Below are 14,364 nucleotides of genomic sequence, written 5' to 3' on the forward strand. Positions count from 1 at the left end.
TGTTTTCTCAGTCACCGCCGATATTACGGCCCAGGTCTCTCCGCACTCTCCACACACGCGAGCCGACTGGCCGCTTTTGGCTGCCGCGGAGCACCTCGACCCACGGGAGGGCGGTAGAAGACCCGGCACTTGGGTCCGAAGGTGCCTCGGATTCCGCTGAGGCTTCCTCTTCATCCACATCTTCAGCTTCATCCACATCCTCATTTGGTTCTTCATTCACTATTTCAAGGGGCTTGTCTGCGTTGATATCGTCCTGCTGGGAACGCCCGTACAAGTCCTCCGTGTATGCCCATGTCGGTGCATCAAACTTTCCATGAACGAGCACGATCTGTCGGCCCTGCGACCGTATCTGCTCTATTGTCTGTAGTGGGATAGGAGTAAGAATCTGAAGTGTTTGAGTAGTGGTGTCGATACCTCGGATGAGGACGAGGCCGATGGTGCGAGAGAAGCAAGGGTCAAGAGTGATGTCGCTGGCATTTGGAATATACGGAAGCCCTTCCGTGGTCCTTGAAATGAAGTCTTCCATTGCGGAGTACCCGTCCTTGCCGCCACCATCCACTGACAGGTGAGCAGTGGAAGCTAGATTGCGAAATGCTTTAGGATCCTCCACATCCACCGCAGCAAGGATCATTCCATTGATTGCTTGTGAGAGCAGCTCCGATGGAGACTGGTAGTCATACAGTAGAATACCGAGAATTCCCCGCTGATTGCCAGAGTACCGGACCTGCAACGGAGGGATGGACGACAGTGGGGAAGGGTTCCAGCTCGGCCTCAAGCCTGAGATCAGCTGTTTCTGGTCTTGCAAGTGGAAGTATGACATAGCTTGCATGGCCCTCAAGTGAGCAGCGGTGCGGGACGCAAACTCGGATGGTTGCGAGGGGAGGGTAGTAAAAGTTCTTTTCGTTGCACCGCGTAAAACTTCAACAACATCTGCAGGGCCGTCTTCAGACATGTAAATCACTTCTGGAGGGTTGACTCGAGAGATGATTTCCACTAGTAGGTCCTGTCCAGTGCCCAGAATCCAACCTGGAGTGTTGATGAGAAGATGGCAATTGCGCAGCAGTCTTCGATAGTAGTCAAGAAGATCCAGCACGCATTCCAAGTAGTGTTCTGGGGCCGCCGCTGGTGTCATGGACGCCAACGCATGACATCTGATGACTCTGTATGATTCATCGTCTAGATTTGGATGCGTAAAGGCAGCGCTTAGATTGGGTCTGGTGATATGAACGAGGGATATCGTCCCGCAAGGTGCATACTCAGGCTGGCCGGGATCCAAGTCGAGAATAGCGATGCCATGACTCCCTATTCGTGTTGCTTCACTCGTTAAGATGCGGTTCACGAGCATCTTGGAAAAGGTTGACTTTCCCGCAGACTTGGGACCGCATACAAGCGTTGTGAAAGGGCCACCCTTGGCTACGGATACGAGATCGGCTAGCTTCTTGTTCCATGCTGGAGGAGATGAAAGTTCTTGTATGACGCACTTCTTAGGGGCATCATCAGAACTGCATACCTGACACTAGTTAGCTGTAAGTCGCGCAAGTAGAGTCAGGTTTTGGACACACAATCTGGAACGTTCGTCCCTTTCCTAGGCTGTGCTCCGTAGAGTCGTCCTTTGATTCTCCCCATATGCCTCTAAAAAGGGGGGACAAACGACTTAACCGTCGCAAGCCGTCGGCATTTGGGTCATGGTGAAGCTCCAGACTAGTCTTCTCGGAGGTTCTGATAACTGGAATTGCATGACAGTGGGGAGCGTGAATCCAGTGTATAGGATCTGATGGCTGAAGAGTGGCTCCAAACACAGTCGCTTCACCGGCAATGACTTTGATTCCAAAGCTGCCAATGGCAATGAATCGCTACGCACAAATCGATTAGTTGCTACACGAAATCAAATTTACATAGATGCTAGAAACATACCTCGCTATCTCTGAGCTTTAACGCGATGGTGCCCTTTGCTGTTGTGCGGCAGTTGTTTTTATTTAGTAAGAAAGACGAGTACATGACTCGAGAACTTGAAAGACCGGCTTCTGGAGTAGATGGATCGCTTTTGAATTTGAAAACCTTTCGTAAGTCTACTGTTGTACCATTAAAGGATCAAGCAGACCTACCTCATCTTACCACCTTGCGAGGTAGAAGCTCTGGTGTCGCCACGATTGAGTGGCCCTCTTGACCCATTCTTCTTGGGAGACTTAGGGGGTTCATTTTGACGCTTTAAAGTTTGTAGGACGCTGAAGGAGTTGGTTCTAGCTGGAGCTGATTCTTCAGGCTCCGGAGATGAACTGGGCTCTTTGGCTGGTACATTGGCGACTAAGCGCCGGCGAGCTGCGAGTGCACTTAATGCGCTTACCGCTGCTAAAAATGAGTTCAGTGAGTTGGATTATTCTGAAATTGTTCACAGCAGGCCTCTAATGATGAAATTTGGCTGACTTACATGAAGGAGCAGCTTGGGTGTCGAGTTTACGACGCTTGTTGGAGGACATGTCTGAGCAATATTGAGTTGGAAACGATCAAAATGAGAATAGAAATTAATTAGATTCGGTGCCGGGCAAGAAAGATCTCAAATAAGAATCAATGATTCCTCGCAACAAACATCCACCGGCTTAGCATAACAAGAAATGCATTGTAAAGGTCAAGTTTCAGAGAGATGTAATAAGCCCGGCATGCTGGCAATGATTCGCATTTGGCGCTACAGCTCTGAAAATGCGCTTATCGATAAGATATAGCGCACTGAGTTTTCGAACTGCGCCAAACACGTCCCGCCAAATCGCGCGCTTTCCCCAAAATAGGCGCGTCATGGTGGGGCTCTGCTTGTGCATCTTCAAAATTTCCATGCAGGCCTCGAAAAAAAGTTCAGAGCAGCATTTCATCTCCAATCTCTCCCACCTGATTGAGCATCCCACCAGGCTCATTGCACCTCGAAAACTCGCCAAAATGGCGCCTAAAGAGCCCTTCAAGATTCACTCGCTTAGCAAGCACGTCGAAGATACCAAGAAGGGCCTCAGCGCCTCAGCACAGTACAATCGGCGGCCTGTCTCCAAACCAGCGGCAGCGATCGTCAAGAATGAACCCGGTGTCGCCCTTTTCTCAAACAACAATGATAGCGACGAATCGAGCGAAAGCAGCGACAGTGATAGTGACAGCGATGAAGGTAATAGCGCCGACTTTTTGAAGAAGATCGGTGCCAATGGCGCAAAACCTTTGACTACTCCCAAACGGCGCAGCAGGGACGAGGAGATCGCCGATAGCGACGTCGAGCGCAACGCTTCTGCCAAACGCAACGCTGCTGCTAAGAAGGAGCAGATTGTGAAGAAGGAGCCATCTTCTTCTGAATCATCCAGCGAGTCATCCAGCGAGTCCGAATCGGAGCAAAGCGAGCCGAAGAAGACAAACGGAGCTGGCGCCAAACAAGCTGCGGCTGTCCAGGAATCCTCAAGCAGCAGCTCCGAGGAAGAAAGCGAGGAAGAAGAAGAGTCTAGCGACGAGGAGGAAGAAGCACCCAAGCCTACCCCTAAGCCTATCTCGAAGACCCCGGCCGCACCTGCCGCTACAAATGGTACCCCCAAGACACCTGCCAAAGCTTCTACTTCGAGCAGTTCTAGCGAGGAGGAGTCAAGCGAAGAAGAATCAAGCGAGGACGAGGAAGAAGTGCCTGAAAAGCCTGAGGCTTCAAAGAAGACTGCAGAGGAATCTTCTTCCGACTCGGAGGATAGTGATGCTGAAGTCGACGATTCCATGCACATTTCAGATCGCGAGATGAACAACCAAGTCGGAACGCCGAATTTCATCGCTCCCGATTTCGCACTTCGCAAGGGAGACGACGGAGCCAATGGCCAGGATGTGGCTCGCATTTGCAATGAAGCAAATTTGCAGGGCAAGCAGTTCTGGTACTTTACGGTTCCTTCCAACGTCCCCATCTCTGTTATCGAGAACATAGAGATCCCCATGGACCGCTCGCAGATTGGAAACCGGGTCTTTTCACATGACGGCCAAGACTATGGCGTCTCCTTCGACACGATTGCGACCAAGAGCTCGATCCAGATTTTGATTCCCTCAGCCAGCGATTCTAAGTACCAACCAAGTCAGTTGCTCTCCTAAGCTGCCCCTGGTTTATCTACTTGCCACTAACTAATGTTCCCTTTAGCCCGCAAACAAATCGACCAGACCATGCACATCAAGAGGATTGCCAATCTTGGAGGTGCTGCCGCTTCTTCTGTTGGCCCCGCGCCTCGTCGCGCCCCTCGACCACAACCAAAGGGTCTCAGGGCTAGGTACCAGCCATTCGGCGTGAATACCCCGATGGGCAACATCGGAGCAGATGTGCCTGGTGACGAAGATGTTGACATGGCCGAAGCACCAACGGCATTGGCCACTCCCAAATCTTCTAAAAAAGAGAAGAAGGAGAAGAAGGGCAAGAAGGAAGATGCTAAAAAGAAGAAGGACGCTGATGTCGCTGCGGAGAGCAATACTACGGATGTGAAGTCTTCTAAGACCGACCGCAAGGGCAAGAGAAAACACACCACCTCAGAAGATGATGCCATCACTGCTGAGCAGCAGCTCCGAGAGGAGAATCAATCTGCGGAGACCAAGACCAAGAAGCAGAAGACGGCCAGGGTCAGCAGTCCTGATCTCGGAGCAGAATTGCCCTCAACCGCCAAAAAGCAAACTCCTATCGCGCCTCCAGCCATTCCATCGTCGGCATTTTCGTCATCGGCCACCACTATTGCCACTCCCTCCAAGGTCGTAGCGGTTACTCCTAGTACAGCCAAGAAGTCGACTAAGAAGACGAAACCCGAGACTCCAGTACCCGCACCGCGTCAAACAGCAGTTCCGCTGCCCAACATTCCCCTAACTTCCCGACCCAAAGAATCGCCGGTTCCTCTCCCGTCTTCCTCTGCACTCCTCGCTACACCTGTGCAGTCAAAGAGCAAGAAGAGCAAGAAGAGCAAAGATGAGGTCAATGCCACTGGTTCGTCACAGCAGAGCCCCCCACCAAGTGCTCAGGGAGGGGATAAGAAAAAATCCACGATCAAGGCCAAGGGATCGAACTAGGGCCCTAGATCTCCATACAAGTGGTGCTGAGAGTGTATTTGAGCGTGGGCAACCGAAGTGCATCTTTGAGGATGCATAGGTAGCTACGATGGCCCTGTTGAAAGTAATGAGCAGTGTGGGATGTGGTGATCGTTGAGGTTTTACCCTCCACAGGGGCTGTAAGGTCTATGGGACCTTGGCTGCTAACTTTCGATTTCTATCTGCTCTCTGGACTGTTCATCAAGAAGAGCTATTCTCACAACTGGAAGACATTGGCGTTTAGGAAGAAGCAGTTTTTTATGTCTACAAAAAAAATCAGGAGAGAGGTTTTATTTGCATTTCAGGGGGTGGACGAGATATGAAGCCAAGCTTTCGAAGAGGGGAGACAATTTGCCAATATGTGACAGGCATTTTATTGTATTTTTTCGTGTACATCTCACATTTCGCAGACATGCTACCGATGCGGAGGACTGTTCATTGAGAAGAGTCTCTGGATGGACATGCGTAGGGTAGAGAATCGTCTGACGTATGTATGAAACTAATAGACTGCAGTTGAAGATGAATGACTTGCAGCCAAGTAACACATGTGAGACTCTGGAAGACGTGGACATATTCACATTTTTTTCATCCACATATTCGAAATGTATACAATACCTAGTATCTCATGAATGACACCGAGTTAGGCAGAGATAGGAATGCTCTGTCATACACTCACCAACTGTCTGTTGGGTGAGCAAATGGAATATTATCTGTGCACCGTTGGCATCAGATCCGGATACTCACCCTGGTCGACCCAGAAATCGTGACCTGGCAGTCGGTTGACAGGACCGATTCGCGGAGTGGATACGGACACCAGATAGGAGACGCAGGAGCAGCGATCGGTCTAACCATCGGTGAAGGAAGAGAGAAGCGAGCGAGAACGAGGCTTAGAGAGGCGGTGATCGATTTGGCGGCGGCGTTGTCCATGCATGCGTTCCAGGTACCACTACGGAGGGCTTACGGGTACATACCTTACTTGTCCCAGCAAAATCAGCTACCAGGTTGCCCCCATGCAAGCAAACCTCAAGGTTATGAATGAGGCTGTCGTACAGGGAAAATGAAGCATGCATACGTGGACGGAGCGGCAGCGGCAATGCAGGGGCATCGGCCGTCGGCAGGGCGAAAGTCAAGATTTGATTGATCTTGGGCCGCGCAGTTTACAAACCCCCTGGTAATAATACTATTCTGTACTGCTACTTTGGACAAAAGACGGCGATACGTGGACGGGTGGCTGGTTTGGCGGAGATGCGATCCTTCTTGGCTGAGCTGGCGGCGTTCTACTGGGCTGACTCTGCGCCTTGCTGTACGCGTACCCATCATGATAGTACCTCTTGATGTACGGGTACCTACTTGTGAACCTGCGCGAAATTGAGCGAGAGGCAAAAAGAAAAAAAAAAAGCTTCGTCATCCGGGGACAGTTTGCGTGGCTCGTTTCGTGGTGGTGAGACAGAGCTATTCCTCGTGGGTGACTTTAATCTTAAGCTGTGCTTCGTGGGGTGTGATGGACATCGCTCTCGCACTTTGTTGGGCGATTCCGCCCCTATGGAGCATCGCAATTTACCTCGCGTATCATGTACCCTTACGGTTGATGACAGCTTTGTTGCTTGGATTGAGCTCGCTTGACTAAGCGCCGGCTTACACGCAATTCGTTGCAAGGGGAACGGCTAAGGACAACACGGAATACTAGCTACGATACGATGAGGGATTGGTGCTGATACGGAGCCCATCAGCATTTAGGGTCCCGCGAAACTGACTCGGAGGAGCAAATACTGTATCCGTAACCAGGCGACAAACACAACAGGGGGGGAAAGAGTTTCTGGAGGCAGGGATCTTTGGCGCGGACGATGGCCTCAGATCGCCGCGTGTTTTGGGTGTTGTACCCTTGCCAAGAAATTAAGGAAGTCGAGGTTTGCTATGGAGTACATACGGGCGTGGTAAAGGGAGGAGATTCTTTTATTAGATCAAACAAAAGTCAAAAGCGAGAGGTAGTGATGTTAGTGGTGCTGCCCTTGCATGAGGCGTCAGGCGAGGAAACAAAGAAAAGCTTTAAGGCCTCGGCCCGTTGAAGGCACTACTGCGAACGAGCGAAAGAAGAAAGAAGAAAGAGAAGAAGAAAAAGAAATTTTACATACTTCAAAGCCGAGGTATCGTCTCCATCAGAGACTTTTGACGGGTCTGCGTTCTTTTCTTTTCGTTGCTTTTTTACCAAATGGCTTTTTTAGCCTATCGGATTAAGCGGACCTGGTTCGTTCAGCTTTGGCGAGTGGTGTGATTAATATGCAGGCGAGTGATGGCCTGTTGAATGAAGAAAAAATCCATTTCTCGTTCTGCAGCAGAGGAGCAATGCATCACCAAACGTCTCCCACACCCTATCCGGGAGCTCTTTTGACAGAAATGGTGTTGCAGAGCCAACGAACGATAGGCTCAATTAGGCAGAACTAGCTACAAACATAAGGACGCAATTGGGAAAGCTGGGCGACGCGAGGCGCAGTAGAGTTTGGTTGGCTCCAGCGCAACAGAGGCCCGATCCTGCTGAGCTGAGCTGACGTTATCTGGATAGGACTAGCCGGTGTCGTCACTGAGTTTTCGAAGAGCTTGATGCTTGCACTCGTAGTAGGTATGCCTGTATGGGGGTTCTTTGAGGAAAGTTGCGGAGCACGCACCCGAGGGAATGCATCGCTAAAAAGAACCTTGAAACAAATGCGACAGGCAAAAGTCGCCGAAAAGACTTTGTTCTCGCCAGCGAGCGGCCAATTTCCCATTTTGCGGAGGGAGACTATAGAGTGCGATCACAGAATCGGCAAAAACTCACATGTCAGAGCAAGCGCCTGTGCGCTAAATCAAAGCACAAAATCACACCGTCACAAACGACAATTCGAGCAAGGCACAAGACCAAAAAGGTACATGCGTGGAAGTACATGCGCCCGACGTACTGGTACACAGACTTTTAGGTGTTCTCCATCGGAGCCACAGGCGCTAAAAAAGAGAAGTAGCATGGAAAAAGGCCGCCTCCGCGGAATCTGGTTCGTCGCCCAGTCCCCATGAGCTAGACAGAGCCTAAAAGAGAGAAGAAGAAAAAAGGTAGAGCAAGAAAAGGGTCGTCTAGGTAGTTGGCTGGAATTGTCCGGATTGGAGCTGGGCTGCTCAATGTCGTCATATTACTTTTTTGTTTCTCTTCCTAGCTCGCACTGCAGTAGCCGCAGTCGCAGCTAACACGCTCACCATTTCTTTTCGGGTTTGGCACATGCGGAAGAAAGACAGCAGCCCGGTCTAGGTTGTTGTTGGGAGCTGCATGCCGCCCGAGATTCCCGCTCTCAAGCAGGGGTCACGCGAGAGATGTGTCCGTGGACATGTGGTTATGGCCGATCCGTCTCTGGGGATCAACGGCCGTGCTTCTCTCGAGCTTCCTGTTCAATGTTCCGTGAACAGCTTCAGCGAGTCAAGCGAGCTGATACGAGTACACGTATTGATCTCTCGCATGTAGCGGGAGTGGAGGCCACGCGACCACTCTCCTAGTTGCAGCCGGTCACTTGGCGGAGATCTCCAAGCGCATCTAACTGATAAGAACGGCTGCCGTTTTTGAAGAGGGACATTCTTAGCAGCATACGGACCTGGGCTTTGAGTTTGTTTGTTCTATAATTACTTGACACACCTGGGTTGATTCATGGTCCCTTAAACAGGCATAAAAAGTAGCTTGATATGAAACAGAGTCTCGATCAAACAGCGTGCTTACGCGTACTCATACCCCATTCAACGGTATAACCAATACAGTATACAGTACGAGGTCACAGATAATGTTTGTCTGAGATGAGATTGCTGGGTGAGATGGGAAGAGAGCCGAGACCGCCTAGTGCGCTTGTCGCTCTACATCACATCACATCCTTGGGCGCTTTGAAGTTGAGAGGGCAGCAATTACTGAGCTGGGCAAGTCGGCAAAGTCGCTACAACAAGCAGCGAGATTTTTGTTTTGTCATCCGACTTTTCCTGTGACCTGCCCTCTCCACCGCTATCAAGCAGTTCGCTCATGCATGCATGATATCTCGCCATGTGTGCCAGTGAGGGTTGCACTCCCGGCATATCCTAACTCCACAGAACGTTACCAAGTGACGATGGAATCGGGGCTACGATGCGGCCAACGCCCGCCGCTTAGGTCGGTTGAGGGAAAGGTGAAGAGGCCAGAAGAGAAATCAACGCGCGCGCGCGGTTATTATTGGCAATCAAGTAGCGGTAATTGATAGCGTCTGCGGACTCCGGAGCAATACTTTTTGGAAGAGTGCTGCCGGAGAGCCGTTGGATGAGGGGGCTTGAGTTTTTCGGCCCCGTTTGAAACGGCGGTCTTTTTCTTACTCTTCGGGCGCCAGGAAAAGGCCATGCTCCATGCAGCTAGGGGTGATGTGAACCATTCTCGGGGCCAATCCATCGATCCCTATTTCGCGGACTTGGGACAAACAGCGAGAGGTAAGCGCCTGAAATGGTCTGAGCCAAGAAACCCAGGGTTCAAGTATTCCTGGTATCGCAGGTAGCACCTCGATTCTATTACATGGGATGTTACAAGCTGTAAGATGACCTCTCCCGGGAGCCTTTCATCATTGCAATTTCCAAGTCTCCCCTCTGTTTAGTCGACATGTTCTGGATGTTCTTGCGGCCACGGAACACGTTGGGGGCCCGCTCTGCCGAGGCGCTTTTTGCTCACCGCACGGAACAGACGATATGCAGAGAAAGAAAAAAAAAAGTGTGACTGTCGTGCGCTAGTTGACCTTGGCGCATTAGCTGGATTTGAGGCCACGATCCAACCACGAGCTTCGCTTGTGTGCTCTGTCGACGTCCACTGGCTTCCATCGCGTGACCCGGCTATGATTCTACTCGTTGCCTCGATCGAACCCTGTTTGCACCGTTTGATCTTGCTCTTTTTTGCTCTTCTTCCTATTTCGGAGGGGTCTCGGCTCTTCTCTTCCTCGCAGCGGCGCCATCCACGCGCCACAGCCGGCATTCTCAAGTGCCTCGACTTGCATGCATTTCAACTTCCGTCCCCTCTCTGCCGAGTTGGGCTCTTAACGGGTGCAAGGAGACCCTCGGTCGAAGCTGAAGAGGGACCCGGCACCGAAACGTCCGTTTTTCTTCTTCTCTTTCCCTGCGCCGCCAAAGATGCCGCAATAGAAAATCCACTGGCCGCTTTGGATCAAATGCTTGATTAACTCCAGGTCTCTTATCGGCATTTCCTAACCTCCGGCAGCCCGACTTATCAATGGACCACCTTACCTAAGTACCTTGTCCAGAGTGTGCGGGTTACTACCCAACTGTAGACACATAAGGTACTGTAGCAAAATGGCTTCATTTGCGATAGATTAGACGTCATGAACGCTTGAAATTCACTACTATTGCACTGCTACTGCTATAATTAATTAGGTGCTTAGTAGAAGCTTTCGTAGACTGGACCGTTTTATTCCATTGAAAGAAGCTTTTGCGGTGGAAAGATTCGTCAGTCCGTCATCGTCGAGTTGGCCCGATTCCACATTCTTTTAGCCTCGTCGAGGCGGAGAGTCCCCCCGATCTTGTACCTTTTGTACTTGTACAGATACTCGTCCCAAAAGGCGGAATTGAAGGTAAGAGTACGCGTATTAGCTGATTCATTCAAGTATGACGGTAATTGCCATGTGGTAGCTGCAATGGTAAGATGAGATGAAGTGAAATTGATCGACTGAAGCTGATGCTCTCGCGGGCGGAAGCAGCGCGGCTCCGTCACCGAGCACAATTTCTCTTGCCCTTGCCATGGCACGCATTAATTGTGCGCATCGCCATGCATCCCGGCATTCTCGGCCAGCAGTAGTGGGCGTCCCCCACCAGAAGCCGCCGCAGCCACTCACAGCGCTCGCAGACCGGGTGCAATTTCACCATCAGGCGCCCAGGGCCAAGCCGCCAAGAGCTCCAGGGATTGCTTGCCTGGGGCGGCTGCAGCCTCGGTGCGAGTACCGGTACTTGCGCGCGCGGTGGCTGGCCAACGGAGCACTCAATCTTCACACTACGACAACTGCGTCCAAGGCACCTACGGGACGTGGGACGAGCGCTAGCACGGCGTCCAGAGCCAATCGATGGTACGGCGCTGCGAGGTATCGGTACTCATGGGCCGCAGCTTCCGGGGCTGTCCCCAAATTAGCCCGGGCCCTGTCTAATCACAGCGCCTTAAGTCGACCCATCAATCGTTTTTTGCGCCGCAACAGCGCAAAGCCCGGGTGTCCGTCCCACGCGCGCTAAGGAACAAAGCCGTTAGACGAAGAACAGAGCAGGGAAGGGAAGGAGAAAAAAAAAAAAAAAAAAAAAAAGACACCCGCCATGTACCTACGGTACAAGTACCGCCGCCAAGGGTACCCGTTCGGAGTGCTTGCTCTCGTACACGCACAGCGCCGCTGTCCGCACTAATTCCGTCGCCATGCCTGTGCAAGGTTCTTGCGCCACACGACACACTTCCTTTGTACTCGTACTTGCACGCTTCGGAGGTACCCAGCGCCTCGTACCGCCCTCCTGCACCTTGTCATCATTCCCTGTCTTACCTCACCTACTGCTGCCACTTACGACCAGACCCTCTGCGTTTTGCTCGACCTTTACATACTAGACTTGTCCCCTCCTCCTCCGTTTGGCTTCATTCTCCTTTGTCCTCTCTATCCGACTTGACCTCTTCTCTCCTCTTCCCTCGCCTTCCTCTTTGGCGCTCCCGGCCTTCCGCCCTCTCTGTCCCTTGGAAGAACACCATCCAAAGCGGCCTTTTGCTCGTTACGCACGCAAAAGCCCTACAGCGCCCACGACATCCTGTCCCATCGGCCTGTGGAACCTGTTCGTCGTCTCTTCGTCTCCGTCGCCGACAAATTCCCAACTGCACGTGCTTCGACACGCCCCGGCTGCGACAAGTGCACGCAATTTGCTGCTTCTTTGGCTTCGTCCTTGGGTATTATGAGATAGTGTTTGGGACAATCCGCTGTATTCGTACTTGGTTGGACCAGCATCGCTGCTGACTCCTTTTCTCCCCCAATTCTCCACCACGGGTTGCTTTTTTTCCTTTTGCTGCAAAGATTCGCGACAATTCTCCGCCCTTGCACGACCAGGCGGCCTTTAGTTCTTTTTTGAACATTACTTTTTTTGGGCAAACAACTCTAGCAACAATGATGGATCTTGGATCGGGAAAGCCCAAGTTGCCGGCGCTCCTGACGGAGCACGTCAACTTGGCTTTCCTCAACCGCCTTCCCGCCCGCTACGTTCGCCGGCGCCCCCGGGCAAAGTCCAACACGACGCATCGCGGCGAGGACATCACGAGCCTGCAGACCTCGTTCAACTTCTGGGACGGCTTGCGAGACCTGCAGAAGCACCAATGGCGCCTTGCCGACCTGCAATACGTCGTCCTGGCCGGTCTGACGCTCTTCTCGCTCTACATGGCTCCTCCGGCTCCGGCCCTCAAGCTGTTTGCCCTCATGGGCGCCGCGTGGGTTCTCCTCATGCCGGCCACCCGCCAGTTCTTCCTCCCGTCGCTTCCCATCTGGGTCTGGCTGCTTTACTTTTTCACTAGTCGGTGAGTTGGCCCTTCTGTCAATTGGCTCCCGAGAGCTGTGTTGCTAATTCTGCCCTGTCTTGTTTAGATTTATCCCTACCGAGTATCGTCCTCATATTTGGGTTCGAATCTTGCCCGCCCTGGAAAACGTTCTCTACGGCGCCAACCTTTCCAACATTCTCTCGGCCCACAAGCATCCCATTCTGGATATTCTGGCTTGGCTTCCCTACGGCATCATGCACTTCGGAGCGCCTGCAGTGTGCTCTCTAATCATCTTCATCTTCTCCGCTCCTGGCACCACCCCCGTCTTCGCTCGTGCCTTTGGCTGGATGAGCATTCTTGGCGTTACTATTCAGCTCATCTTCCCCTGCACGCCACCATGGTATGAGAATGAACATGGACTTGTCCCTGCTGCTTACGGCATGCCCGGATCTCCCGCTGGATTGGCTCGTATCGACGCGATTTTCGGCATTGACCTGTATACAACCAACTTCACCAATGCCCCGCTTCCATTTGGCGCATTCCCCTCTCTCCACGCTGCGAATGCTGTCCTCGAAGCCTTGTTCATGAGCCACTGCTTCCCCCAGTTCAAGTTCTTCTTCGCTGCTTACGCTAGCTGGGTCTGGTGGGCCACCATGTATCTCAGCCACCACTATGCCATCGACCTGGTGACTGGCGGTCTCATTGCTGCTGCCTTTTACTACTCTTCTCGTGCTAGGTGGCTGCCCCAACGCCAGGCCGACAAGCTGACACGATGGGAATACGAGTATGTCGAGACCGGCGACCACCACAAGGTCGTAGACGAAGAGTCTGGCCAGTACTTCAGCTTGGGCTTCATCGACCACCGTCGTGCCAACTCTAGCGACGGATGGACTGTTGCCAGCAGCTCCAGCTGCAGCTCTAGCAGTGGCACCCTCAGCCCCACTGCTTCAGAAGCTTCAATCCCCGGAATGCTGGTCATGGACTTGACTAGCGACGGGCAGGCCTGGGATGGCCATATCCCACCCAGAGACGTTGATTTGAGCGAAGTTGTTGTATCACGGTAATGGCATGTTGGAATCCGACGATGCCGTCGGGCGTCACTTGTTCGACGATACAAATTTTCCTACTTCTATCTCCTATATCACACAAACTCATCACTCTTACGACGGGTGACTGAGCGTTACGAACCCGCTTATGATTCGATTCAAAATTTGTAATTAATATCTGGCAAAGGCCTTAACTTTTTCCAAACATCTTTGGCATTCATCGGCACAGCGAAATGGCGCAATGTGGTGTTGATTTTATCTTCTTATTGGTGAGGGGGGAATCGCGTCCGGCTTCGTTATGGTTGAACCGGATACTGAATATTTAATAATGGGGAAGGGAGTCTGGATTGGGGAATCATGGGAAAGAAAAGGATAACATTTTTCCATTCGAACCTTTCAAATGATTCAACTGCATATATTCGACACGGGAGGGTACTACTTCAAACGATAGAGTACGTAATGTATACATACCAGGGGATAATCCGTGCATGGGAGATGGATGGGATGAGTACATGCACTGAACGCTCGCTAAGTGAGCCACGAGTTGGGGCACTGATGAAGGATAACCCGGAGAGCAATCGGGTTGGAAGGATGAACATATCCAATTGCTGGATAGAGAAACATTCAGGATGGAGGGAGAGGGCGGTGTTGGAGAATTAACTAGGCCACTGGCGCAAATACCAAAGATGCCGCTCGCTCAACCTTTTGAACAAAAAGGCACAAATGAAGAACAAA

The 14,364-nt window shown here is 51.7% G+C and overlaps 3 protein-coding genes across 3 annotated transcripts; 2 read left to right on the top strand and 1 right to left on the bottom strand.

Annotated features, from left to right (window-relative positions):
• Positions 1–7: 7 nt before the first annotated feature.
• Positions 8–2,477, bottom strand: V8C40DRAFT_268116 (polynucleotide 5'-hydroxyl-kinase; the record flags this gene model as incomplete). The annotated part of the gene is made up of 5 exons (XM_083219932.1): positions 8–1,510; positions 1,563–1,853; positions 1,915–2,041; positions 2,106–2,349; positions 2,429–2,477. 5 exons carry the CDS (start codon positions 2,475–2,477, stop codon positions 8–10), a joined length of 2,214 nt encoding a protein of 737 aa, XP_083070904.1.
• Positions 2,478–2,834: 357 nt separating this feature from the next.
• V8C40DRAFT_251141 (DNA-directed RNA polymerase I subunit RPA34.5-domain-containing protein) lies at positions 2,835–5,588 on the top strand. Its single transcript, XM_083217127.1, has 2 exons — positions 2,835–4,075; positions 4,139–5,588. The coding sequence occupies exons 1-2, from the start codon at positions 2,929–2,931 to the stop codon at positions 5,044–5,046; spliced, it is 2,055 nt and encodes a 684-aa protein (XP_083070905.1). The 5' UTR covers positions 2,835–2,928; the 3' UTR covers positions 5,047–5,588.
• Positions 5,589–11,976: 6,388 nt separating this feature from the next.
• On the top strand, positions 11,977–13,817 carry V8C40DRAFT_59744 (phosphatase PAP2 family protein). The gene is made up of 2 exons (XM_083223175.1): positions 11,977–12,622; positions 12,690–13,817. Exons 1-2 carry the CDS (start codon positions 12,219–12,221, stop codon positions 13,645–13,647), a joined length of 1,362 nt encoding a protein of 453 aa, XP_083070906.1. The 5' UTR covers positions 11,977–12,218; the 3' UTR covers positions 13,648–13,817.
• Positions 13,818–14,364: the final 547 nt, after the last annotated feature.

The sequence above is a fragment of the Trichoderma camerunense genome, assembly GCF_050948025.1.
Source record: "Trichoderma camerunense strain CBS 138272 chromosome Unknown V8C40scaffold_14, whole genome shotgun sequence".
Taxonomy (NCBI): Eukaryota; Fungi; Ascomycota; class Sordariomycetes; order Hypocreales; family Hypocreaceae; genus Trichoderma; species Trichoderma camerunense.

Bases quoted from the DNA above. Each gene is read 5' to 3' on its own strand.
- V8C40DRAFT_251141 (XM_083217127.1), top strand. From the start codon at position 2,929: ATGGCGCCTAAAGAGCCCTTCAAGATTCACTCGCTTAGCAAGCACGTC. The intron at 4,076-4,138 runs GTCAGTTGCTCT...TGTTCCCTTTAG, and splicing joins CGATTCTAAGTACCAACCAA to CCCGCAAACAAATCGACCAG.
- V8C40DRAFT_59744 (XM_083223175.1), top strand. From the start codon at position 12,219: ATGATGGATCTTGGATCGGGAAAGCCCAAGTTGCCGGCGCTCCTGACG. The intron at 12,623-12,689 runs GTGAGTTGGCCC...TGTCTTGTTTAG, and splicing joins CTTTACTTTTTCACTAGTCG to ATTTATCCCTACCGAGTATC.